The sequence below is a fragment of the Oryza sativa genome, chromosome 4 (genome assembly GCF_034140825.1).
Source record: "Oryza sativa Japonica Group chromosome 4, ASM3414082v1".
NCBI lineage: Eukaryota > Viridiplantae > Streptophyta > Magnoliopsida > Poales > Poaceae > Oryza > Oryza sativa.
In genome coordinates, this window is record NC_089038.1 from 16,611,850 (window position 1) to 16,636,762 (window position 24,913).

Here is a 24,913-nt window from a genome sequence, read left to right on the forward strand (position 1 = left end):
GTCATGGCACAGGGCTCCGCTCCGCTTGACGGTAGCGTGCTGCCGCCTTCCCGCATCGTGAGCGAGAGACAGGCCGGGCTGCCGCGCCGCTTCATGCCGGAATCTGCCACCGGCCGGGAGATAGTCTCGCTGGGCGAGGGACGCACACCGCCGGCACGTCTCAGAGCTCGAAGCCCGTCGGAAGATGCTGGGGGAGATCGCCAGGGAGGTGGAGGAGGAGAGGGGGGCTGCCCTCATCGCCACTACCGTGATGAACGAGGCGCAGGACGACCTCCGCCTTCAATACGGGAGCTGGGAGGTGGAGCTAGGGAAGAAGCTCGACGCCGCCCGGGGGGTCCTTGACGCTGCCGCTGCCCGAGAACTGCGGGCGGCGGAGACCGAGGTGGCATCCCGGCGGCTCGAAAAAACCCTTGAGGCCCGTGCCATGGCGCTGGAAGAGCGTGCCTGCGTCGTGGAGAGGGACCTGGCGGACCGCGAGGCCGCCGTTGCCATTCGGGAGGCCACACTGGCGGCGCACGAAGCCGCCTGTGCCGAAGAGGAGTCCGCGCTCCGCCTCCGCGAAGATGTGCTCACCGAGCGGGAGCGAGCCCTCGAGGAGGCCGAGGTCGCGGCGCAAAGGCTGGCAGAGAGCGCGTCCCTCCGTGAGGCTGCGCTAGAGGACCAAGCGCGCCGCAATCTGGAAAGTGCCCGCGCCGAGAGGGCCGCACTGAACCAGCGGGCCGCTGAACTCGAGGCGCAGGCAAGGGAGCTAGATGCAAGGGCACGTAGCGGCGGGGCGGCCACGGGCGACAGCGACTTAGCCGCCCGCCTCGCAGCTGCCGAACACACCATCGCGGATCTGCAGGGCGCACTGGATTCGTCCACCGGGGAGGTCGAGGCCCTTCGCCTGGCAGGCGAGATAGGGCCCAGCATGCTTCGCGACGCCGTGTCCCGTTTAGACCGCGCCGGGCGGCAGGCGGGCCTCTGGGGCGGGCGGACTGTGAAGTACGCCGCCAACCAGGGGGGCCTCGCCCAGCGCCTCTCGGAGATGGCCGGGACTCTCCAGCGGCTCCCCGAGGAGCTCGAGGGGACGATTAAGTCATCCTCGAGGGACCTCGCCCGAGGAGCGGTGGAGCTCGTACTGGCGAGCTACCAGGCCAGGGACCCCGACTTCTCCCCATGGACGGCGCTGGACGAGTTCCCTCCCGGGACCGAGGACGGCGCGCGCGCGGGGGTCCGGGATGCCGCCGATCATATCGTCCACAGCTTCGAGGGTTCGGCCCCTCGGCTCGCGTTCGCCCTCGACTCCGACGAGGAGGGCGATGACGGCGGTGTTGGCGACAGTGGCGACGAGGCTGGCGACCCGGGCGCATCGGAGTGAGCCCCCAGGCCCCCGCCAATCTTCAGTTTTTTCTTCTTTTCTTTCTTCCAAGGCCTTCGGGCCTCCTTTTTGTATAGATTAACTTAATCTGCAATCAAAATAAAGAAATTTCTGTGTCAATTTCATTTTGCTATGTGTATGAGATGAGGATGATCTGTGCCGTGGTCCTTTTATGTCTTAACTTGATTAAGGGCTCGTGCCCAGGTCCCAGTCCTCAAAAGGCGCGGGTCGGGGCTAGTGCCTGGGGAGATCCACGTGTCGAGACTGGCCAGGCCGGGAGCGTGGTGACCGAGGGTTATGGGTGACCCGATTGTGGGTTTTTGCCGATTCCCCCCCGGAGTTCACCACGCCCCGGAGCACGGCTCGGTTCTGGGCCCCTTTTGGCGATTTTAGCCGACCCAAGCCCCCGAGGGCAGGATTGAGCACAAGTGACCTATTTCAAGTCAAGATTCTTCAAAAGGAAACAACAGCACAGATACAACCTTTAGGAAATCAAAAATGCTTTTATTGAAATACAGATAGAAGAAAAAATATGCATATGTGGTAGCCCCCGGCCAACCCTGCACGCCTGAAGGGGGTGCGGGGTTGGCCCGAGCCCGAAACCTGACACCCGAACTCCATTAGGGGTAGAAGCGACGAAGGTGTTCGATGTTCCACGGGTTAGGCAGCTCTGTGCCGTCGCCCGTGGCCAGCCGAACGGAGCCCGGCCGGGGGACGCCGATCACTCGATACGGACCCTCCCACATTGGTGAGAGCTTGCTCAATCCAGCACGCGTTTGGACGCGGCGTAGGACGAGGTCGTCGACGCAGAGTGATCGAGCCCGGACGTGGCGCTGATGGTAGCGCCGCAGGCTCTGCTGGTAGCGTGCGGCTCGGAGGGCCGAGCGCCACCTTCGCTCTTCCAAGTAGTCGAGGTCATCTCTGCGAAGCTGATCTTGATCAGCCTCACAGTACATGGTGGCCCGAGGGGACTTCAGGGTGAGCTCGGATAGGAGAACCGCCTCCGCACCGTAGACGAGGAAGAAAGGCGTTTCCCCGGTTGCTCGGCTTGGTGTGGTTCGGTTTGCCTAGAGCACCGCTGGCAACTCCTCGATCCACGAATCGCCGTGCTTCTTGAGGATGTTGAAGGTCTTGGTTTTAAGGCCCTTGAGGATTTCCGCATTGGCGCGCTCCACTTGGCCATTGCTTCTGGGGTGGGCGGGTGAGGCGAAGCAGAGTTTGATGCCCATGTCTTTGCAGTAGTCACCGAAAAGCTCACTAGTGAATTGGGTGCCGTTATCCGTAATAATACGGTTAGGCACCCCAAACCGGGCTGTGATGCCCTTAATGAATTTAAGTGCGGAGTGCTTATCGATCTTGACGACCGGATAAGCCTCGGGCCACTTAGTGAACTTGCCCGCCTAAACGGTCCCAGGATATCGAGCCCCCAGACAGCAAACGGCCATGAAAGTGGTATGATCTGCAGTGCCTGGGCCGGCTGATGGATTTGCTTGGCGTGGAACTGACACGCTCTGCATCGCTGGACCAGGTCGACCGCATCATTGAGAGCTGTTGGCCAAAAGAAACCTTGACGAAAGGCTTTGCCAACCAAGGTGCGCGAGGCGGAGTGGGCTCCGCATTCGCCTTCATGGATATCAGCAAGAAGCTCGACGCCTTGTTCCCGAGGAATGCACTTCAGGAGGATTCCGTTAGCCGCGCGCCGATAGAGGGTCCCTTCTATCAGCACGTAGCGTTTGGAGACGCGCTGGACGCGTTCACTTCCTTCGCAGTCCTCGGGTAGAGTCTTATCTGTGAGGTATGCTTGGATCTCAACGATCCAAGCAATCAATCTAAGGGATCTGGGAGCGCTCCCCTCGGGTCCCGAGGCCTGGACTCCGACGGGCCTCGGGGGCCGGTCAGGCGCGTCCGTCTCCCCTAAGGGGTCAGGTCGCGCCGACGGCTGGGCAAGCCTTTCTTCAAAGGCGCCCGGTGGGGTCTGGGCTCGCGAGGAAGCGAGCCGTGAGAGTTCGTCGGCAATCGTGTTATCCCGTCTGGGCACGTGCCGAAGCTCTATCCCGTCGAAATGGCGCTCCATACGCCGTACTTGGCGTACGTAAGCATCCATCTATAGGTCAGAGCACCGGTATTCCTTACAGACCAGGTTAACAACCAGCTGGGAGTCGCCTAACACCAGGAGGCGGCGGATCCCCAGTCTAGCTGCCACCCTGAGTCCCGCAAGGAGTCCCGCGTACTCTGCCATATTATTGGTCGCCCGAAAGTCAAGGCGAACCAGGTATCTGAGGACGTCTCCGCTCGGCGAGGTCAATGTGACCCCCGCACCGGCGCCCTGAAGAGACAGGGAGCCGTCGAACTGCATCACCCAGTGGGCGGTGTGAGGCAGCTGCGAGGGGCCCGAGCTGGCCTTGGGGACTGAGACGGGCTCGGGAGCCGGGGTGCACTCTGCCACAAAATCGGCGAGGGCCTGGCTCTTGATAGCGTGACGTGGTTCAAAGTGCAAATCGAACTCAGAAAGTTCAATTGCCCATTTCACCACCCGTCCTGTAACCTCTCGATTATGCAAGATTTGGGCGAGGGGGTAAGACGTAACCACCGTGACCCGATGCGCCTGGAAATAATGGCGTAGTTTCCTCGAAGTCATCAGAATAGCGTAAAGCATCTTCTGGGCCTGAGGGTATCGGGTCTTGGCGTCCCGGAGGGCCTCACTAACAAAGTAGACGGGCCGCTGAACCTTTCGGTGGGGCCGATTCTCTTCGCCAGGGGCCGCATCCCTGGGGCGCTCTTCGTCCAAGCGGCCTCGCGGGGCGCACTTGTCTTCTGTGCCGAAGACCTCGGGGTCGGAGGACGACAGGTGCGGCCTTCCCACAGTGGCCTCAGGGCCGTCCTGGGGGTCGGGGGCTCCTGGCGTCGTCGGACAAGCGGGCAAAGGGTCAACCCCGGTCGTCAGGAGCCTTAGGCCACCGTTCGGCTCGGGGGCCTCTTCTCCCTGCTCTCTCCCGGGTCAAGTCGGCACAGGGTTAACCTCGGGGTCAGAGGGCGATAGGTGCGGCCTTCCCGCAGTGGCCCTCGGGCCATCCTGGGGGTCGGGGGCACCTGGCACCGTCTGACAAGCGGGCAGAGGGCCAGCTCCGGTCGTCGGGGGCCTTGGGCCACCGTTCGGCTCGGGAGCCTCTCCTCCCTGCTCTCTCCCGGGCCAAGCCAACACAGAGTGGGGATGCGCGGAATGAGGGTTGTCCTCATCGCGCTCCACAACTAACGCCGCACTAACCACCTGCGGGGTCGCCGCTAAGTAGAGTAGCAAGGGTTCACCTAGCTCCGGGGCGACCAGAACTGGGGGAGAGCTAAGATACGCCTTCAACTGAGTGAGGGCACGTTCAGCTTCCTCTGTCCAGGTAAACGGCCCGGAGCGTTTGAGGAGCTTAAATAAGGGTAGCGCCTTCTCTCCCAGCCTCGATATGAACCGACTTAGGGCGGCCATGCAATCGGTGACGCATTGCACATCCCTAAGCTTGCTGGGGGGGCGCATCCGTTCTATAGCTCGTATCTTCTCGGGGTTGGCCTCAATGCCTCGGGCAGAAACCAAGAAACCGAGAAGCTTGCCCGCAGGTACACCGAACACGCACTTATCGGGGTTCAGCTTTATGCGGGTGGAGCGGAGACTCTCGAAAGTTTCCGCCAGATCTGAAAGTAAAGTTTCTCGGTCGCGCGTCTTCACAACCAAGTCATCGACATAAGCCTCAACATTACGTCCTATTTGGCTACCCAAAGAAATTCGAGTAGTACGTTGAAAAGTAGGACCTGCATTCTTTAACCCGAATGGCATTGTCGTATAACAATAAGTTCCTATGGGGGTAATGAATGCAGTTTTTTCCTCATCCTCCCTAGCCATGCGAATCTGATGGTAACCAGAGTATGCATCTAGAAAACACAAAAGGTCGCACCCCGCTGTGGAGTCGACAATCTGATCTATGCGAGGAAGGGGGTAAGGGTCCTTAGGACATGCCTTGTTAAGGTCGGTGTAGTCGATGCACATCCGAAGCTTGCCGTTCGCCTTGGGAACGACCACCGGGTTCGCCAGCCACTCCGGATGGATGACCTCGCGGATGAATCAGGCCTCCAGAAGTCGCGCCACCTCCTCGCGGATGAAAACTTGACGTTCCGGGGCCTGCCGGCGCACTTTCTGCCGGACCGGCTTTGCGCCCGGCCGCACGGCGAGACGGTGCTCAATCACCTCCCTGGGGACCCCGGGCATATCCGCCGGTCTCCATGCGAAGACATCAGCGTATGCCCGCAGGAAGGAGACGAGCGCGTCTTCCTATTTGCCATCCAGAAGACCACCGATTCGTGTGGTGTTAGACGGGCCGTCGCCTAGGGCAACCTCCTTGACCGGGACCTCGTCGCACGTGACTATCCGCTGCCTCGGGGCGGCGGGGACGGAGGTGCCAAGCCTCTCGTCGCCACCCTCGGGCTTGGACGCAGCGGCGAGGTGGTCCGCGCGCTGTTCCATACAAGCGAGCGCGACTTTGAGGTCGCCATGGACAGAGATGGGGCCACCGAGGCCCGGCATCTTCATCTGGAGGTAGGCGTAATGGACCGCCGCCATGAACTTCACCAACGCGGGCCTCCCTAGGACCGCGTTGTAGGGCAGACTGAGGTCCGCCACATCAAAGTTCACCCGTTCCGTGCGGAAGTTGGCGGATCCACCGAAGGTGACCGGGAGGTCGATATGACCTAGCGGCCAAGTGTGCCCCGGCGTCACACCGATAATCGGCTGGGACGGCCGGAGCACCATCCCCGGGGCCTTGATGGCGTCAAAAGCTGTGGGGGAAAGGATGTTGAGGGCTGCTCCCCCATCAATGAGGACACGCCCCAGCTTCACGTTGCAAACAGTGGGGGAAACCACCATTGCGACCTGTCCTCCCCGGGCAACGCACGGTGGGTGGTCGGTCTGGTCGAAGGTGAGGGCAACCTCCGACCACCGCGCCCGGCGCGTCGCCTCATGAGTAGGGGCCGCGGCCAGAAGCTCTCGCTTCATGGCCTTGAGGCTCCGGCGAGAAACGTGAGCACACGCTCCCCCATCGACAGTGGCAATGGTGGCCCCAGGCTCTTGGAAACCTAGGTCATCATCGCCGTCATCAATGTCCTCGGCGGGGGCCTTCTGTTTGGCCTCTGTTTGCCGATTGCCGGAAGGAACCGCCGGGGACTTGCCCTCTCGGCGCTCCTGCCTCCTCTCCTCCTCCCACTTCCTCGTCCGCTCAGCCAAACTTTTGACTGCACGGCAGTCCGCGAGGTCGTGAAGGGAGGTGTTGTGGACGGTGCACCACTTGCCGGTTGGGCGCTTCCTGCTGGGAGCGCTGGCCTCCTTTTTGTCGCTCGCAGGCCTCCCCTTTCGGGTGGCCCGCGAAGCACCCTCGACGGCGAGGACATGACCCTCGTCGTCGGAATGGGCTGACCTTTTCTTCCTCCTCCTGTCACGCCACCCTGTCCGAGCAGCGGATCCGGGGGCGGCCGAAGCTGCCACACCGGAACCGGAGGGGTTCCAGGTCCATGACTCATCCTTACGAGCCACTCGGTCCGCGAGCTGAAAAAGCTCCGCGGTAGTCTGGGGCTCCTTGGAGGCGATCTTTTCGAGCATGCGGTTGTGCCGCACACCCCCCCCTAAACGCGTAGATCACCGCGTGTGCAGGGATGCATGGTATGGTGTTGCGGACTTGACAGAACCGCTGAATGTATGAGCGAAGTGACTCATCATCCCTTCGCTGTATTGCGTGCAAGTCCACTTCCTCACCTGGGCGCGGATATGTGCCTTGAAAGTTCATGGTGAACTGTTGCCACAAGTCCTCCCAAGAGTGGACGGACGCGGGTGGCAAGTTCATTAGCCAACCCCGCGCCTGTCCCTTCAGGGCCATGGGAAAGAAATTCGCCATGACCCTGTCGTCACCCCCGGCGGCCTCGATCCCGGTCGTGTAGACCTGGAGAAACTCGGCGGGGTTGACGTTCCCGTCATATTTTTCGGCGATGGTGGGCCGGAACCTTGGGGGCCAACGGACGTTCCGAAGGCTCGCCACAAAGGCTCTACAGCCGACACCACCAATCGGGGGCACGGAGGGCTGATCCCCGCGTCCGTGTTGAGGTGACACTCCGGACGAGGAGGCGCCCTCCGTTGCGTGGGCAGCACGTCGGCCATTACGCCGGCGCTCGATACTGATGCGGACATCCGGCCCCCCACGCAGATCTTCCCGGGTCGGAGGCGCTGATGAAGGAGTGGCGGCCGAATGGCGAACAGCGGCCGCCGCTCGCCGCGCCCTCCGTCTTGACGACGCGGAGCCGGTGGTAGCAGTACCAGAGGTCTTGGTGGCGGAGGACCGCCCACCAGCATCTAGGCGCTGCCGCGCTGTCTTGACCAAGTTGGCCACGTCGTCCAGCCAACGTTGGGCTGGAGACTCCGGGTCAGGGACAATGGGCGGGTGTCGTAGGAGCGTGCCCACAGCTTGGAGCGCGCCCTGGGGCGTGCTGCCGTCGCCGTAGACGAGGAGGCGACGCTCCCCATCTCGCCGCCCTTCTCCATCACCCGTGGATGTCGAAGTCGCGGATCCTTCGACCCTCTCGAGCGCCTCCTCCCGCCTAGGAGTACGAGCTCGACGGCGTGGGTTCGGTTCCCCGTCGTCACCGCTAACACTCGGAGAGAGGTTGTGCGCCTTTGCTTGTTCGGCCATTGGGCTGAACAGGAAAAGCTTGGCGCACACGAAAGAATGCGAGAGCTTAGAAAAACACACGCAGAGTCCCCTACCTGGCGCGCCAGATGACGGAGCGTGGGGCTCCTCATCGGGAGACCGCGCAGGCCCCCCTTTGCCGGTTCGGCCGGGGGCCCTGGGTGAGATTCTAAGCTCCTAGTCTGTGGAAAGTTCGCGAGAATGGAAAAAGCACAAGACACGGGCGATGTATACAGGTTCGGGCCGCTGAGAAGCGTAATACCCTACTCCAGTGTTCTGGTGGATCTGTGTATGAATAAGCTACAAAGAGCTGGAGAGCCAGAGAGCTCTTACTCTAGAAACCCTCTTCTCCCCTTTTTTCCTCTCGTGGGATCTACTCTCCAGATCCTCCCCCCCTTTTCAGCCCCCTCTCTTAAGTGGGCAAGGTCCTCCTTTTATATCTCAAGGGGATACCACATGCACCACTTCTCCCTCTCTCTCTTTTTGGGTGGGGGCCCATCCTATCTATAGTAAAACTTGGCTTGCCTTCTCTTGGAAGCTGAAACACTGCTTGTTTTTGAGTGTGGCCACGCGTCGTCGTTCGTCTGACCTCGGGGATCACCCTGTCATCTCTTCATAAATGGGCGGACATTTGCAACGGCTGCTGCCCGAGTGACCCTTCTAATGGGACGGCCCATACCTACCTCCACTCCGCCGGAAGCAGGTTCAACGTGGGAACACGGTTGTCCTCCGGCGACATAACCAGTGTCAGACCAGTCACAGACCGGTCACCTTTGTCCACCACGTGTCAGTTTAGCAATTTGCATGTTCGCCCTTCTTCATACAACGTCTTGCTTATAATGGTTGGGATAAAGCCTGGCATATATCTGACCAGGACCAACGTGCCATCTCCAGGAGCTAGCACGCTGGCTCCGGCTAGGGACGAGTGCCTAGAGACTCTCATCCTGACGGGACGGGGCGAGGCGTGTGTCAGATCGCCTGTTGCCACCTAACCCGCAATCTGACCGATCTGTGACCGGTCACAGACCGGATAAACGAGCGTGCCATACTGCGCTACATGTGGCGTGACGCGCTCGTCCAAACCGCAATAAATGCGGCTAGGTGAGCCCCGCTATGCTCACCTACCCCATATACGCGGCGCAAAACCCACAAGGGGTCGGGGCGCCTCGGCCCTCGGGGCCGAGACGGGAGCGGTCCGACCCCTCGGGGAGACAAAGAGAAGGGCGGCCGTATCACCCTCGGGCCCGACCCCCCCGAGGGGGTTAGGCCACGTGGGTGATCGTGTCTGCCTCAAGTCTCAAAGTCATGATACTCCCGGTCCCATGTCACCGACAATACGGGTTTCGATTGCTTCTTCTAGGATGAGAACTTAATGGGATGAACCCCTAGTCGGTGTCCTTGTGTTTGGGTAGTCAAGCTTCCGCTATTCTCTAATATGTTTATTTGGCCGGTTGGCCTATGTAACTATTAAGTTGATGTAAGTCTTTTCAGTCCCTTTTATCTTATTTGTGTTTGCTATGTATGTCCATGCTTATGATGAAAGTGTGAATCTAATGCACATCCTGGGAACTAGATTCACATGAGTATGAGTTAAGAATATTTGAAATGTTGTAAATCTTTAGCCATTTTTGTTAAGTCTCCTGAATGTGTAACTCATCTGGTTACTGCCTTCGAGTGGTTTGACGGGCACATCTCAGGCTGAAGTTAACTGGCAGGTTAAAGGCTCAGCAATGTCTCTAATATTATTCTCACGAGGTGTCGGATATTTCATTATGTTTGTTTGATGACTTGAATTATTCACTTCATCACTCAAATATAATGGAAGGTCCAGAGAGCCTACAACATCAATTCACGTATAAGGATAGATTGAGCACATAAGGAACTAAACAGAATACTTTCACTAAAATAATAATCTAAGCTAAGTGGAGAAAGAATAAGAAAAGCATCATTTCTGTACTTATAGTATATAGTAGAGAAAGAATAAGAAAAGATCATTTATGTACTTATAGTATATAGTCATTTTAGTCTACACTTGCTATTGTACAATTATGCAACCAATACCTCCTAACTATGCCCTCATGCTATATCGAGAAACCACCCCTGATTGCCGAGTTCCTTACAACAATCAATTATAGCCTTCCAACTAGTAATAGATACGGAGGAGTACCCACACCAGGAAAATCTCTTAGGCCAATATACGCACGTGGAGGAATACCCGTACCGAACAGTCACCGTCAGCGGCCCACCTCTACAGATCCATGGCATATAGCACCATTTAATGGTATCTAATAATCTAATCACCGCGGTTACATTACTAAATACTACTCTATACTCTATATCTCCGCGGATGACATAGAGCAATCAAATAAATGAACACCAAACCAATGCCATTGCATATATCTAGTAAGCTAGGTACATAATTATCACGGGACAAGTATGAACTAAAGTCTGTGGTCGAATAATTATATAAATAAACACTACAACATATATCACCTTCTATGATGAATTTCTCATGACACTGGAGCTATTCGTCACTATGCCATTTCGTTTTATGACGTTGAATAGGGGGTGGTGTTGATTAGTGACTAAAATGAGGTGGTCATCACTAAGACCAAATACAGATCGTCATAAACAATTCCAGTGATATTGTGACGAATATTATTTTGTCATACATCACAAGTTCATAACTTATTGGTGTATCGTAAGTTTTATTTTTATTTTTTTAAAATGATGAGTGATTGAACTCCCTTTGTAACACTCTAAAATTATTTATACATCCTAATAAATTCATTCCAAATTAAAAATCATTCTCTAAAATGAATAATATAATTTACTAAAATCTGAAAAGAAAATGACAAACATACAAGAAAAATTCAAATGTGGCCCAAAGTATTTTTCGTAAATTCACCTCGATCTAAAAAGCATCCTGGATTTTTACTTGAATTTTTAGAGCACTTGAATATTTATTTAGCAACAAAAACAATTAACAAACTTTATTAAAAAATAGTAAAAATAATCCTCCTTTGTCCTTCGGGCCGAATCGGACCCAAAGTCCGATTCTCCTCACTACCAGCCTGCTCAGCCTTTCTCCTCCTCCCCCCTCCCTTCTGTCTCCCAGTTTCCCTCTTCTCTTCCTTGGCCCACCTCGGCCCCTCATGCCTAGGCCTACTCTCCTCGTTCCTGGGCCGTGTCACCCAACCAGCCGGCCTAGCCGAGATGCGCTGCTCCCCTCTGCGCCAACACCCACGCGCGGTCGTTGTCTTCCACCCGCCCGCCCGGCCTTCTCACCCGAAAACCTATAGCTTTGTCCTTGTACTTCAAATCCGCCAACTCAAATCCCTTAATTCCAAATTAATTAGGGCGATTTATTTCCCTTTGTTTCCTCTTCAATACAACTCAATTTACCCCGCGAATCGTGCTCAAAATCAACCGGAACGGCCGTGCTCCATGGCCGCCGGCCATGATTCCCGGCGCCGGCCTCTCCAACCGTCTCGCCGGCATAGCTCCGGTTGGCCCTTCCTCCTCGCCCAAGTGCCAGTCGGCTGCGCCATCGCCACCTCCAGCATCGCAGCAGCAAGGCTGTCCTCGGGGTCGTCTCCCCTTTGCTCAAACATCACCGGAGTGCCACCCCGCTGCGCCACCACCGTCTTCGGCCTCGCAACACCGATCTCCATCTCGGCCTCTCCGTCGGCTCTACCATTGTCAAACTCTCGCCGCTCCAGGTCTTTGGCAAGCCGAAGTCGTCTTCCGTCGTCACCACCTTGCTGTTCCAAGCTGTTCCTGGTTGTCGTCCTCGTTGTCGCCCTCCCTCTGTCAAGCCATTCTTGTCCATTGTCCTTGTCGTCGTCGGTGACCCTTACTTCGCTATGCCGTCCCCGGTCGTCGTCCCTGTTACATCAAGTGTGCTGCTGCCCTCGTCTCGTCTTCGTCCTCGGCTCTGCATCGTCAAGCCTTGTGCTGGCCTCGTCTTGCCTTCGTCCTTTGGTCACTGCCGGTCTGCCCAAGTTGTCCCTGGTATCGGTAGTCGTTCGCACGGTCTTTGTGTGCACGTTTGGTGGTTGTGTTCGTTTGCCCACGTGGCGGCGACATGGTGTCCACATGTGCAGCCCGCGTGGTGTCAAGTGGGTCTGCTTGTCGGCTACTCGCCTCGATTGACACGTAGGGTACACTTTCATTGGCACGTGGACTCTCTATGCACTTGATCCACCATGGTCATCGCTGAAGGTTTGGGATACCGTTTTCTGTCAGCAAGGCAAATCATATAAACCTTGATCATATTGAATCCCAGTTTATAAAATTATTTTGATTTAAATTATTTCATTACAACATATATCTTGTACACATAACCAACATGTCATGTGTGTATTTTTCAATTGTCATGTGAGTTTATTCTAATCTCAATAGAAATGAGCTAATTCCATGTCTTCATTTGTAAGTTTATCCTCGCAGTCAATTCTGTACTTAGTACTATGTTTTTCAGTAGATCATGTTGCTTTCAAATATTTGTTTGTGTGAAAAGTTTAATTGTTAGTTTTTTCATCCAATACTATATTTTTATAGGGATTTCTTTAAATTTCAACTATATGTCGGGTGAACAAGATTCTTAAATTGTAATACATATATATGTATGCAAGAACATGCATATAGTTAGTAATGAGGTTTCATGGTATAAATATCTGTGAAAGGTTACCTTCCGATTGAATTCGGTTGAAATTGAATATCAAACAATATATAGTTTTTTTGTGCTAAAGTTTAATTATTAGTATTTATCTAATAATATATTTCTACCTTTTTAATGGGATTAGTTTAAATTCATAATACACACACGTATAAAAGAGTACATGCATATAATAATTAGTAATGAAGTTGTGTGGCATAAATATTTATGAAATTTTTTTGTTTCAATAGTAATTATTTTTGGATATTACATGTATTTTTTCTTTGCAAAGAAGGGAAATTTGGAACTTCTATGCCAAGCTTTCGGCCTAGCGTGGCGGGAACCAATTCGCACCGAGCCAAAAAATTTTAACGCGAAATGACATTTTTGTCCAAAGGGTTTCATAACTCTAGCCAACCCTCGAACTCATCAACCTCATGATAAATTCAGTCTTATCTTCAACACATAGCAATCTCTGCCTCATGTCATTACATGCTTGTATGTTCCATGTGTTTGTTATATAGAGTTACTTAACGCATATATTGAACTCATAAAAAGCGCCTCTGTAGAGATTAAAATACCTTTATATATGATGTAAAACATAGAATGCCAAAAGGATTTAAGTAATGCTCCCTCTGTTTCATAATATAAGTTGGGTTAACTTTTTTCCTAGTCTATTTTTTAAAATTTAACCAAGATTGTAGTAGCATTTTCACCAAAAAACAAACATATTATCACAACATATTCAATGTTAGATTTAATTAAACTAATTTAGTGTTTTAGAAGTTGCTAAATTTGTCCATAAACTTGGTCAAACTTAAAAATGTTCGACTAGAAAAAAATTAAAACCACTTATAATATGAAACGGGGGGGAGTAGTTAGTTTTACCAGCATATGCTGAGATTGTTTCTACAATAAAGCTATTGTAGGGCAATTTTTAAAATGCCTCTAAATGTATAACACTAGACTATATAGAACTCTTGACTTTTATGGTGGATGCCAAATTGCCTATAGAGAAGTGTCTCTATGTAAGTTATTTCTTGTGGTGTGAGGTAGAAAGCCATAGACGTGGCATCAAGCCATGTCTGTCCTCTGAAGTTTGCTACGCTAGGTCGTGTATCTTAGTAGTTGACCATTATTGGGGATCAAGCACTCACTCCAAAACTCTCTCATTTAGCTCTCAATTATCACTTAGGCCTGGAAAGGTTTGTTTGGTTTAGTTTTCACTTCATTTTGTCATACATATCTCTCTTGGGTAACCCCTCATTTGGAATAGATTGATAAACTATAATGGCTAGGATACTGCATACTATCTCTCAATACATGTTAACCAATACTGCATCCTTGAGGAAAATGTGAGACCTTAAAATTTCCTGGATGAAACATTATAGTGATACCTTTGTGCACTTATGGAGTTATTATAATTCCGAGGGCGTAAGAATTCCATGCCATTCGACAATGTCAACAAAATCAATCAGTCAATAGAGATCATAGAATGTACGTACAAGTGGAAGAAGAAACATGTAAATATTTTTAAGCCACGGAGCATGCATGCACCACATTTGTTGCATCATGTCCATATGGTTAAGAAAATGGATCATTGCTTATTCGTACCAAAAACACAACCTATTATTTATCCATGTTGAGTCACTGACATGTGGATGTAACACTCAGATGTTACTTAAATAAAAGGATCGGGTCAACACTTAGGTGTGAATAATGACTTTAGCTTTGTGGAAATTTCTGAAATAACTAGAAGATATAAATTATTATGATATGTATCCATCTTAAAGTAAAAGGAAAATATAAGATAATACAACATGGCTACATGGGAGCATGCTCGACATAGAGACTCCTGATAGTCTCCCGTAGATCTGAGCATAATGTATATACGTCCTTCCTATTATCGTAGAAGAACATTAACGAAACAACAGCAAGGATCACAACTCGTTGTGCTGCTGGGAGAGACTTGTGTAGTTCGAAGCGGGCCTGATTTATTGTTCTATATTCATGTTCTATCAATGAAGTGAGCTTCATGAAGGCTACGTCGCTTATGACCTTGTGCTCATTCATGTAGCATTCCATGGTGCTAGTTACATCCCCTTTGTTCTTTCCATGCTGCATGTACATGAAATACAAATTATAATAATTACACTATCCATCCATAATTTAGCAAAGTACTTAAAAGTCACAAAGCAGTTCTAGCATCCTATTTAGATGAATCATGTATAGTCAGTGGTGGAGGATGAACTAACACTAGGTGTGGCCCAATGATCAAGTACAATCAATTTGCAGACATGCATGACGAAGTAAGCAAGTACAATCAATTTGCAGACATGCATGACGAAGTAAGCCATTAAAAAGTATCACAACAAATGAGAATGCAAAACAAGAGGTCACCAACTCATTGAGCTTACTAATTTGTAGAATATGGATATATAAAATAGAGAAGATATAATAGCAATGTCACGTGTTTAGGGATAGATAACATTAAAAAAGTTAAAATCTAAAGGCATCTATCCCTTTTCTCTTTATATGTTTCCTCAAATCTCAAATAAAAAACAGCGATAAAAAATTAACAATTCACAACTAGAGAATGTGAGAAACCATAGATCCCCGCTGGTAGCTGGCCTGCCTACAGAATTCAGCTTCCCTAACCACATTTCTCTTGCTGCGCTGGACCTGTAACAGCCCCCAGCTGCCAGTTTCTCTGCACATCATCATCGTCTACTGGCTAAGGCTGCCCAAGGTGCCTTGCACTAGTGGTGGAGCCAAAACATTTTTTTAGCCTAGGAAATAACTATGACTAGTGTATTTGATACAGAAATTCTACTTTCAATTCCTATAATAATATAAAAATTATACACTATGTTCACCGACGAGCTCGGGCCGCCAACATGGGTCACTAGGTGGTGGCTCTGCCACTGCCTTGCACCCTCGCCACCTTAGCTTGCCAGCCATGCCTCCACTGACCACCTCTCCCCGATCGCTGCACAAAGTACCTACCATAATAGTGCACCATCACCCACACCACACCCTCCCCTCGCCTGCACATGCGCACCGTCACCGCCCACATCACGCTAGCATCCCTTGTGGATGTGATTGCTAGTGTTGAAGAGTGAACGCCCGCCAATTGTGGTTAGCAATCAAGAAAAACAATCCATTGAGCCATGAGACACAACCCAACAACAGTGCCTTTGCACGAATCACTCACAAACGCGCTCACTGCATGTGGCACATGTAGCTCGCGCTCACCGCTACATGCCTATACTCATTTGTTTGATTGCTATGTTTTTCTTTCGTTTGTGTGAATATTTGCCGTTTCTCCGCAAATTGACTTTTTTTAGGGAAACCGCAAGATGAATTTGGAAATTATGATGATCAATCTTTTGTGGAACAATCTCGTATGCATTAAAAGCTTACTTTTAATAAGCTGAACACATTAGTTAATATGAGTAAATTGTACCTTAAATGCTGCAATGTCATTCATGAAACGCATTATTTTTCCAACGGCTACAATTGCGGTACTGCTTTCAGCCCACTCCAATGCTTCCTTTGTTACTGCATCACCAAGGCCAACAGTAGTAGACACAAACATTAAATGTGCCGTCGATGTCTTGGTAGATAAATCCACCTGCTCTTGAAAGCTTGGCTTGTGATTCTGGTGTAACCATTCAACTTCCTGGAGATAATAATGGGACAGCTTCTGGAACTGCACATAAGTGAAGGAAATTAACCACAAAAGTAGCTATCCATGGCAATACTGTAACTATATATGATGTTGCACCTCCAATTTGTCCTTGATTCAATAGGACACATGGCATCGTCATTTCTAAAGTTTGTCACTAATTATTTGAAAAACAATCTACTTCCTTTGATTGAAATTACATTCTAGCATTCAAATGTATTTGTCATTGTCACAATCCAAAGCATTTTTTGAGTTGACAATACAATCCTAAGATTGTCTAGGGGGCATCAAGGACCGCCTATGTATGAACATTTGAACAAGCATCCAACTATACCCACCATCTGCAGAAATGCCACCATTTTCTCAAGCAGTCGGCAGAACCAACCGGCTATATGAAAGCAATTACCACAGGCAGCTTGTCAATATCGACTAGATCGATGTGAAAATGATGGCACGGAAAAATGTTTCTACAAGAGGCCACCTATGCCAACCGCATGGGAAAATGCCCAAGGTTAGAGAGTTGTTTTCCTTCTAAAGTCATTTCTCTATTGAGATGGATATAGCTAGGAATGGTATTATTATTGGTCTATGTCTATAAATTTTAAATTGCAACTTTCAGCTCAACTTAGACCAGGTTTGTTTGCAATTTTCTTGAATGGTGTGTTCTCAAATTTGATGTATTTAAGACTATTTTATTTCAGATTAAGATGTAGGTCAATTTCTGGATCTAACTATGTGTGTGTGTCTGAGAGAGAGAGAGAGAGATAGAGAGACAGAGAGATAGATAGATAGATAGATAGATAGATATAGGCAAACATCTAGACCGATGGCACTTTATCATGTTATTTAGGCTAACTCATATTGTTTTGTAATGTGGATTTACTTTGCCTACTTTTCATAAAAAAAAATATTGTTTGCATAGCAAACAATTTTGGTTTGTATAGTAAATATATTAAATATGTGAATTATTTAATTATTAATGAAGTACTTAGAGATTGCATTTGTAATATATATTTGCACCGTTCCTTTGAGATAGTTTTGAATTAATCGGCTTGTCTCGATTTTAAAATAAGCAGTACTTTTTATTTGTACAGTAAGGAAAGAGCGATATTTTTTATATGAATTGATAGATGCATAAATATTTCAATTGAACATACAAATAATAGTCAGGGCATGGATTTATGATAGGCCAAGTTTATTTGTTTTGTTCAGATGCACTTGTGTTCATGGAGCAATGTACCGATTGATTAAAAATGGTAGAAGCCGGTTAAAAACTAGTCTGAAAGATAAAATTAAAATTGGTGGGAACATTCTGAAATTAGCATGAAATCTGCACAGGCGGCAGCATGCACATAATTCAGCCGCCTGCAAAATTCATGCCATACGTTTTGTCCGCCTGTGACTGTAGACAGCCGGCCACCTGCCTCTGGAAATCGATCATTTCCAAAGGCCTGACCTCTTGCAAAATTAGTCTTTAGCCACGTTGAAAAACCATTTTTTAGTAGTTTGACCTGCTATCTCTACATTTCATCAATGCAGCCATCAACAACTATTTTTTTTGAATGAAAGCCATGAACAACTATTAATCAGAGTAAATAATGCTTTGATAAACCATTAGGATGTCATTAACGAGGGTAACAACGTAATTTTTGACATCAGGTTTTGTTTGGTGCTAAATTTGCAAAAAATAACAAATAACCTGGAACTAGGGGAGTAAGATGACAAATGTCAGTATATTTACTTTAAAAAATAAAGTTGTAAAAATTAATAGTACTCTAGTTTGAAACCTGATGAAGATCTCAAAACATAAAAAGAAAAAAAACACAGAGGAAGGAGTTCCAAAATAGATGTATGGAAAACACTTAGTATACTAGAAAAATAATTTATCGCCACGAAAAAAATCGTAGCATCAAACCTAAAATTGTGGCAATAGATACATGTTGCCATAATCTTAAAATCATTACTAACCGTGGTAATAAATAGCGTGGTAATAGGTTATTACAATGATTTTTATTTAGTTGTAATAAAATTTGATATTGCCATAAAATGGATGTGGCAAAAAATATATATTGCAACACTTCACATCGTTGCAATAAATAACAATTGCCACCGCTCCATATGTGGCATTAGTTCTACGTACCAAATTAAATGTTTAATATTAATTTATCATCCTAACTGTTTTCTTTTGATATCTTGTCATGGCCAGGATTCGAACCCAAGATCTCTCTCTCATGCGCGCTCTCCATGACCAACTCACCTATACATCAATTTTGTTTAAAAATGCATACAATTCCATTTGAGACTGTCTAACTGAGATTTGAATCATGAATTTAAGTATTTAAAAGATTTCAAATGAAAATTTAAGTTGTAGATCTCATCGAGAGCTATAAATTTCATATAAAATTTGTCCTAATCCGTGTCCATATGAAAAGAATAAGTTAAATTATGAGATGATAAATTTTTTATTGCAATGAATTTGTTGATCATGGCAATAGAAAATAGTGAAAAGTACCATGTACTATGCAAATTGCCACAAAAATTAAATGTGTGGCGATAGAACATTTTTTTTGCAATAGTAATGTTTTTTGTGGCGATAGCTCATTTCCTATTACAACAAAAATAATGAATAAAACAATGATTGTAAATCGTTGCAACAAATTAAGTATAGTTATTTGCCACAGAAAAAATATCATTGCGATAGTACAATATATTGCCACGAATTATTTTTCGTTGTAATAAATTGGTGGAGATAGCTCAATCATCTTGTAGTACAAGTGTACCTCTTTTTTAGCGTAAGCAACCTTATACTTCTCATTGTCCATCACCTGATCCTCAATCTCCTTGAAATTATTCAACAATTTAATGTAGAACTTTTTCAAGTACTCAGGTACGCGAGGGATAGCACTCTCATCCCATCTGCAACGTTAATTTGCATAAAAATTAATCAAGCAAGCATATGTACATTAATTTAACATATACTAAGCCAACCTTTGTATGGCTTCATTTAGCTTCCGGCTTTCCTCGATGGTGGCATGGGCGTCATATGTGTCATCCATTATGACTAACAGTATAATTATCTTGGCACAAATCATCCTTGTGAGTGCTAAGCCTTCCCCAAACAACATTGTGTGTGACCATATATAGCTCTCCACCGCACGATCGCTAATGTAAGTTAGTCCTATATATTTGTAGAGGTCTTTCCACCACCTAAAATAAAAGTATTTCAGGTGCATGATTAGATATTATTTTTATGATATATTGTGAGTATCGTTATATATGATAGGATTAATACGGATTAAACATAGGTGTTATATAATATATGGATTCAAGAAACTAACACTGGTATATACACATTGTAACAATTATTTAGTTCATTGGTGCATATATATTGTATTAATATGATAGATACACACTTACTCTGAAATGGCTTTGAGCTCCTTCAAGTGGACCCTCTGCAGAATGTTAAAATCTAGTTTTGTGAGATCCAAAAGAATTGGAATATGCCCTTCCTCCTGTCCATACTCTAAGAAATAATGCAATGTTTCTACTCTTTTGTATGTCCTTGGTAGTGGTAAGTGAAGGGCACGGCTGAATTTATCAAATAAAGGCTGTTTCAAGTCATTGTGCTGCATCATTGTTTTAAGATGGTACCTAGAAAAAGAGATGGCCTCTTCGAGTTCTGGCTCGTCGTGAACAAGGAGGTCAGCTGCATTATATAGACTTAATAAATCCCTGGGTTCATTAGCTACTTCATCGATGAATTTCCCGTCATCAGCCTTGAATTTGTTAAATACATCTGCAAGGCACAGAATGTTTAATTTTAGACTAATTAATTGAATTCTGGACTTTGTGACGAATTCCCGTGCATAAGGTGACTTGAATTTTCTTATACAGAACAAAAGTTTATTTTCTTTACCCACATATGTTTCCTTTATTATGCTGTTTGCTCTGGACTGAAATAAATAATGGTGTGCAATGTAAACAAATAAATATTCACTTCATAAGCCAATATGTCTTGATAAAAAAAAGGTTGAAAAATATATACATTTTGCGTGGATTGCTAAAACTCTAGAATAGAAAATTAAAGTTCTATAGAATTTTGTATGCCTACAGTTGTATTGTTAAACCTCACTAAACTTTGGATTACTAAATCACTGGTCAGCGTCAACTTATACACTGATATGTACCTGGAGATACCCATAGGCCATGCTCTCTAAGCAAGTGAAACCGAAGAGCAACCTCGTGGAGGCTAGAGCTAGTAAATTCACTTTTGTGTATGTCACTTAGAATGCAGCTTATCTCATCTTCAAAGAGGTGACCAATTCCGAGGCGTTGGATTGCATCCACTAAGTTCATCTTTGCAACCACGTCATTGGAAGTCCAAATCAGTTTGCGAACATTCTCTTTGAGTTTATCGGCCTTATGCCTCATCCATTCGTCTGACCTCTGCAGCATGCATATAGTTTGGATTCGTTAGAACAAACCATAAAATGTCTGTGTGTAGATATAAAATGTGTTTCCACAATCTGCTTGAATAGCAGTCATAATTTGTCAAAAGCAGTACGAAATTACAGCAACGAACATAGATCATAATTTTAACCATTATATCTCACTGAAAAGAGGAAAAAAAACCTATGGATGACCCTCAGAAAGTACAGTGCAAAGGTACATACTCCTTCCAGCTCCAACTCTCTCTTCCTCTCCTATTTTCTAGCTAACATATCCATTTTTTGAGCTTACATTTAATATATTGAAAACAACAATTAGATAATTCAATGATCACAACTCTCTAGTTACATATCTTTTTCTCAATTAGTTTGAACTGTTATTTTATTTACAATGAAATAGTACGTAATTTAAGATACCCGTATTCTATATAAAAATTATAATACATCACTTGGATGTAGACCACATCCTTAACATACCAACCAAATATGAATGAAATAGTTTTAAAAATTGGACATGTATTATGCCTTCCCAAATCATCCAAAAAACATTATTAGCTAAATTAGATTTTTACTATTGAAACCAAAATATATAATTTCAACCATGAATCAATTTAAAACTATAAAAAATAATTTATCTACAGACTTCAATAAATTTAGGGACCACACTCCACACTTTGCAATTCATCCAAATTATCATACAAAATTATGAAATCAGTTAACAACATATGTTGCATCATAGATTATTACCTCGAATCATTTAATAACGATATTCAATGCAATACTACATATCTGATATTTTGTTGCATCTGAACAAACCTTTTTCAGATGCGGCTCAAACGTGCAGCCACCTGTACTAAAGCCGGGTAGTTGAGCACTTAGCCCGTAGGCTACAATTGAATCAGTTTACTCCCTTCACTATTGTGAAAAGACTGATTTAATTACGTCCTAATTCTTTTAGAATTTTTGTACTAATTTCTGTTCATAAAGTCAATTTTTGCTTTGATACATACGAGGAGATGAAGACTCAGTGAACTCACTAAACTCCTATCCTTTGTATTTTCTAAAATATTTTCAAAGCTCATGAATGAGCTTATGAAGAATGTTTCTTTTCTTTAACCTGGCCTTGTGTCAGTATTGTGTTTGACAATTTGGTTGCTCTCCTTTCAACTAAACCAATTTCTTGATTATTCCAAACTTAATATTTCCACAGATTTATTCATGTCCCACATGAATTCTAATGCCACTGGCAAAAAAAATAGTTACTTGAGGTTTATATTTTTCTATTATTAGTTAACAAGAAGTTTCTGTCTTGGTGTGTGAAGCATGTGTTATTACCTCGAGAAGAAGTGACTTTCTAGATACAACATGGAATTTACCTTTGCTTTGCACGTCTAACATTGTTCATGCTTACAGAGTATTCCCGCTTGAGAAATATGTTTTTTCTTGTTTTGCTGACTCAAGTTCTAGAATGAACGAATGAGTTTAAGGATGAATTTAAGGGAATAATGTAATACCCCACGATTAAATTAAGTATTTTGATTTAAAAGAACAAATTCTGAAAAAAGAGGTTCTTTTCTATTTGTTGGGTGGCATTCTAGTTATGTGGATACCTAGGGTGTGTTCACTGTGGGGAATTTGTAACTAAACTCTCTGCACGGAAAACGGAACAGTCCATTAGCACATGATTAATTAAGTATTAGCTATTTTTTTTCAAAAATGGATCAATATGATTTTTTTTAAGCAACTTCATATAGAAACTTTTTTTTAAAAAAAACGCACCGTTTAGCAGTTTGAAAAGTGTGCGCGTGGAAAAAGAGAGGGGTGAGTTGGGAAAGGGGATTCCGAACACACCCTTAGGGTGTTACAAGTACATTTTCTTATCATGGCATGATTAAAAGTTAAATTTCTTCCTATTAAATTTATATTTTAAGACTCATGTTATCAGCATCTAAGATTTAATTTGTACATTTATTCCGTCTTTATTGACTTGCAAGCACAAAACAGCTTGCATGCATATGAACGAATTAAAGAGAGGGGTTAATAACATGATGGTACAAATAAGATATATTCCCTCCATAAAAAAAATCAACCTAGGAGAGACCTCTCCTAGGACAACGAATTTGGACTAACCCCTCCCAGCTTGATTTTTTTTTGGATGGAGGGATTATTCTGTAGCAATAAAATTATCTCATCATTTCTCAAGAAAAAAGAAAGACATTGAAGATTCAATTCAAAAATGGAAAACACCTCGAACTTAAATTTTTAACCTGTTCAGCTAACTCTTAAAGCTTAACATGCAAGTGTGCCACATCATCATCCACTTGCAGTTATTAGCTAGAGTATTTTAAATCACATATAAGTGTACTATATCATCATCCACTAGCAATTATTATCTATTAGAGTATTTTAAATATCATGTAAACATGACATATGATTTGCAATTTTGTTGTATTTTTATAACTCCATATGCAAGCAATGTCAAATCATTATCTCCACATCATTTTCACATTATTTAAACATATACATCTACCATTTTCTATAACATAGAATATGCATTAATCCACATATCCCGCAGCAAAACGCGGGGTATCAACTAGTTAACTAACACGATGCCCATGCAAACGCGCGGGCTATTATATATACCTTCCTATTTAATTCATAGTAATAGTAATGGAATTAATATATATATGCATCCATGCCTGGAGAGGTCGCGGGTTGTGGTTGATAAAGAAGTTCACCCAGACCGAGGGCTCGAAGTAGAACAACTTTTCAGGAGCATTAGGATCACCGGAAGCAATAGACGGACTCAGGCTCTCCGCCACCCGAACCCTGCAGGCCCGAGACCTATTAGGCCTAATGGTTGATGGGCACGGAGAGATCTTTACCGTGCTAAGTACTCCTACATGGGCAGCGAAGAACATAGGTCTTGGTGCAGCTGTTTGTGTGCCCATACCCATGTTTGATGTGTTGTTTATAATTAGTTTTGTTTCGAGCTCAGTTGCTAGGGAACATGAACTGCCTGCTTTATTTATATAGGAGTACCACCGTGCATGCTTGTATGGTGATACCTTTTGATCGGAAAAAAAAAGGGGGAAAAAAGATAAAGAGAAGTTTCTGCATTGGATGCAGATTCCTTGACTCATAGTCAATTAGTCATAGGCGTCTCACGTACGTCAATGCCTCCTCTCTCTTGCAAGACATCGACAGAAATTCCCTGTAGAATGTAAATCAATTTGGTTGGATGCGTGTACTAGTCATCCTGGATTCAAAGACGATTTCTAGTGAGGGGAGGGATTTTGTGCCGTAAAAAACCAACTTCACCAGAAGCATTCGATGCTATTGACTTCTCTAGCCGTAGCTTTGATAGTACTGGCTGGATCTACTAATACCCCGTCCATTGAGTATAACAGAGCAAACGATGGTATAGCAATGAACAAAAGAATGACACTAGGAAATATGGTCCGAATAATTTCGATAGTAGTTCCATGAACAATCCTTTGCGGGATTGGATTAGTTTGCTCGTTGAAATACCATAAAGCGCGAACCAACATCCATGATACGAAAACCAAAATCAGAATGAGGAAGAAAAAGATATCGTGATGTAAGTCAATGATTCCTTGCATCATAGGTGTTGCAGCGTCTTGAGATCCTAATTGCCATGGTTTGGCAGCATCACAAAGAGTGATCGATTGTGAGGAATCGACATTCTAATGAACGAAGAATCATTGGAATTTCCATTTTTTTAGCTCTGCTCTTAGAAAAGAGACTGATCTTGACGTGGACGTTGGTTTTTCCAACGGGCTCTTCACATCGGTAGGCGGGAAATAGATTAAAAACACCTGTGTTCACACTCGATCATACTAGTTTGGAGTACTATTAGCTTTCAGAGAAGTTTTGCTGCTTGTGCTAATTTTCTCCTGGAATTCCAGGAGTCGACTTTTACTCGGATGGAGGGAGTACATGGAGAGGACAAAACATGTCCAATCCCCACCGACTTGATACTTTTCTGTATTTTGATACTCACCGGTCCAACATGTGTAGAGGTTCAAC

At 46.2% G+C, this 24,913-nt stretch overlaps 2 protein-coding genes across 3 annotated transcripts; one reads left to right on the plus strand and one right to left on the minus strand.

Annotated features, from left to right (window-relative positions):
• Positions 1–424: 424 nt before the first annotated feature.
• Positions 425–10,652, plus strand: LOC136356198 (uncharacterized). Its single transcript, XM_066309788.1, has 2 exons — positions 425–893; positions 10,636–10,652. The coding sequence occupies exons 1-2, from the start codon at positions 425–427 to the stop codon at positions 10,650–10,652; spliced, it is 486 nt and encodes a 161-aa protein (XP_066165885.1).
• Positions 10,653–14,440: 3,788 nt separating this feature from the next.
• On the minus strand, positions 14,441–23,845 carry LOC107277734 (tau-cadinol synthase). Of its 2 annotated transcripts, none has more exons than XM_066310020.1 (7): positions 23,563–23,845; positions 20,603–20,861; positions 20,067–20,211; positions 19,404–19,622; positions 19,196–19,331; positions 16,194–16,439; positions 14,441–14,845 (listed from the first exon to the last, which is right to left on the minus strand). In XM_066310020.1, exons 1-7 carry the CDS (start codon positions 23,818–23,820, stop codon positions 14,552–14,554), a joined length of 1,557 nt encoding a protein of 518 aa, XP_066166117.1. In that variant the 5' UTR covers positions 23,821–23,845; the 3' UTR covers positions 14,441–14,551. The 2 variants fall into 2 exon arrangements, with proteins under 2 accessions (XP_066166117.1, XP_015634627.3); XM_015779141.3 differs by having other exon boundaries at positions 19,833–20,211.
• Positions 23,846–24,913: the final 1,068 nt, after the last annotated feature.

Coding starts and splice junctions, on each gene's coding strand:
- LOC136356198 (XM_066309788.1), top strand. CDS start 425: ATGGCGCTGGAAGAGCGTGCCTGCGTCGTGGAGAGGGACCTGGCGGAC.
- LOC107277734 (XM_015779141.3), bottom strand. CDS start 23,820: ATGGGTATGGGCACACAAACAGCTGCACCAAGACCTATGTTCTTCGCT. Junction 19,332..19,403: donor CTAAATGAAGCCATACAAAG/GTTGGCTTAGTA, acceptor TTAACGTTGCAG/ATGGGATGAGAGTGCTATCC. Junction 14,846..16,193: donor ATGACATTGCAGCATTTAAG/GTACAATTTACT, acceptor ATGTACATGCAG/CATGGAAAGAACAAAGGGGA.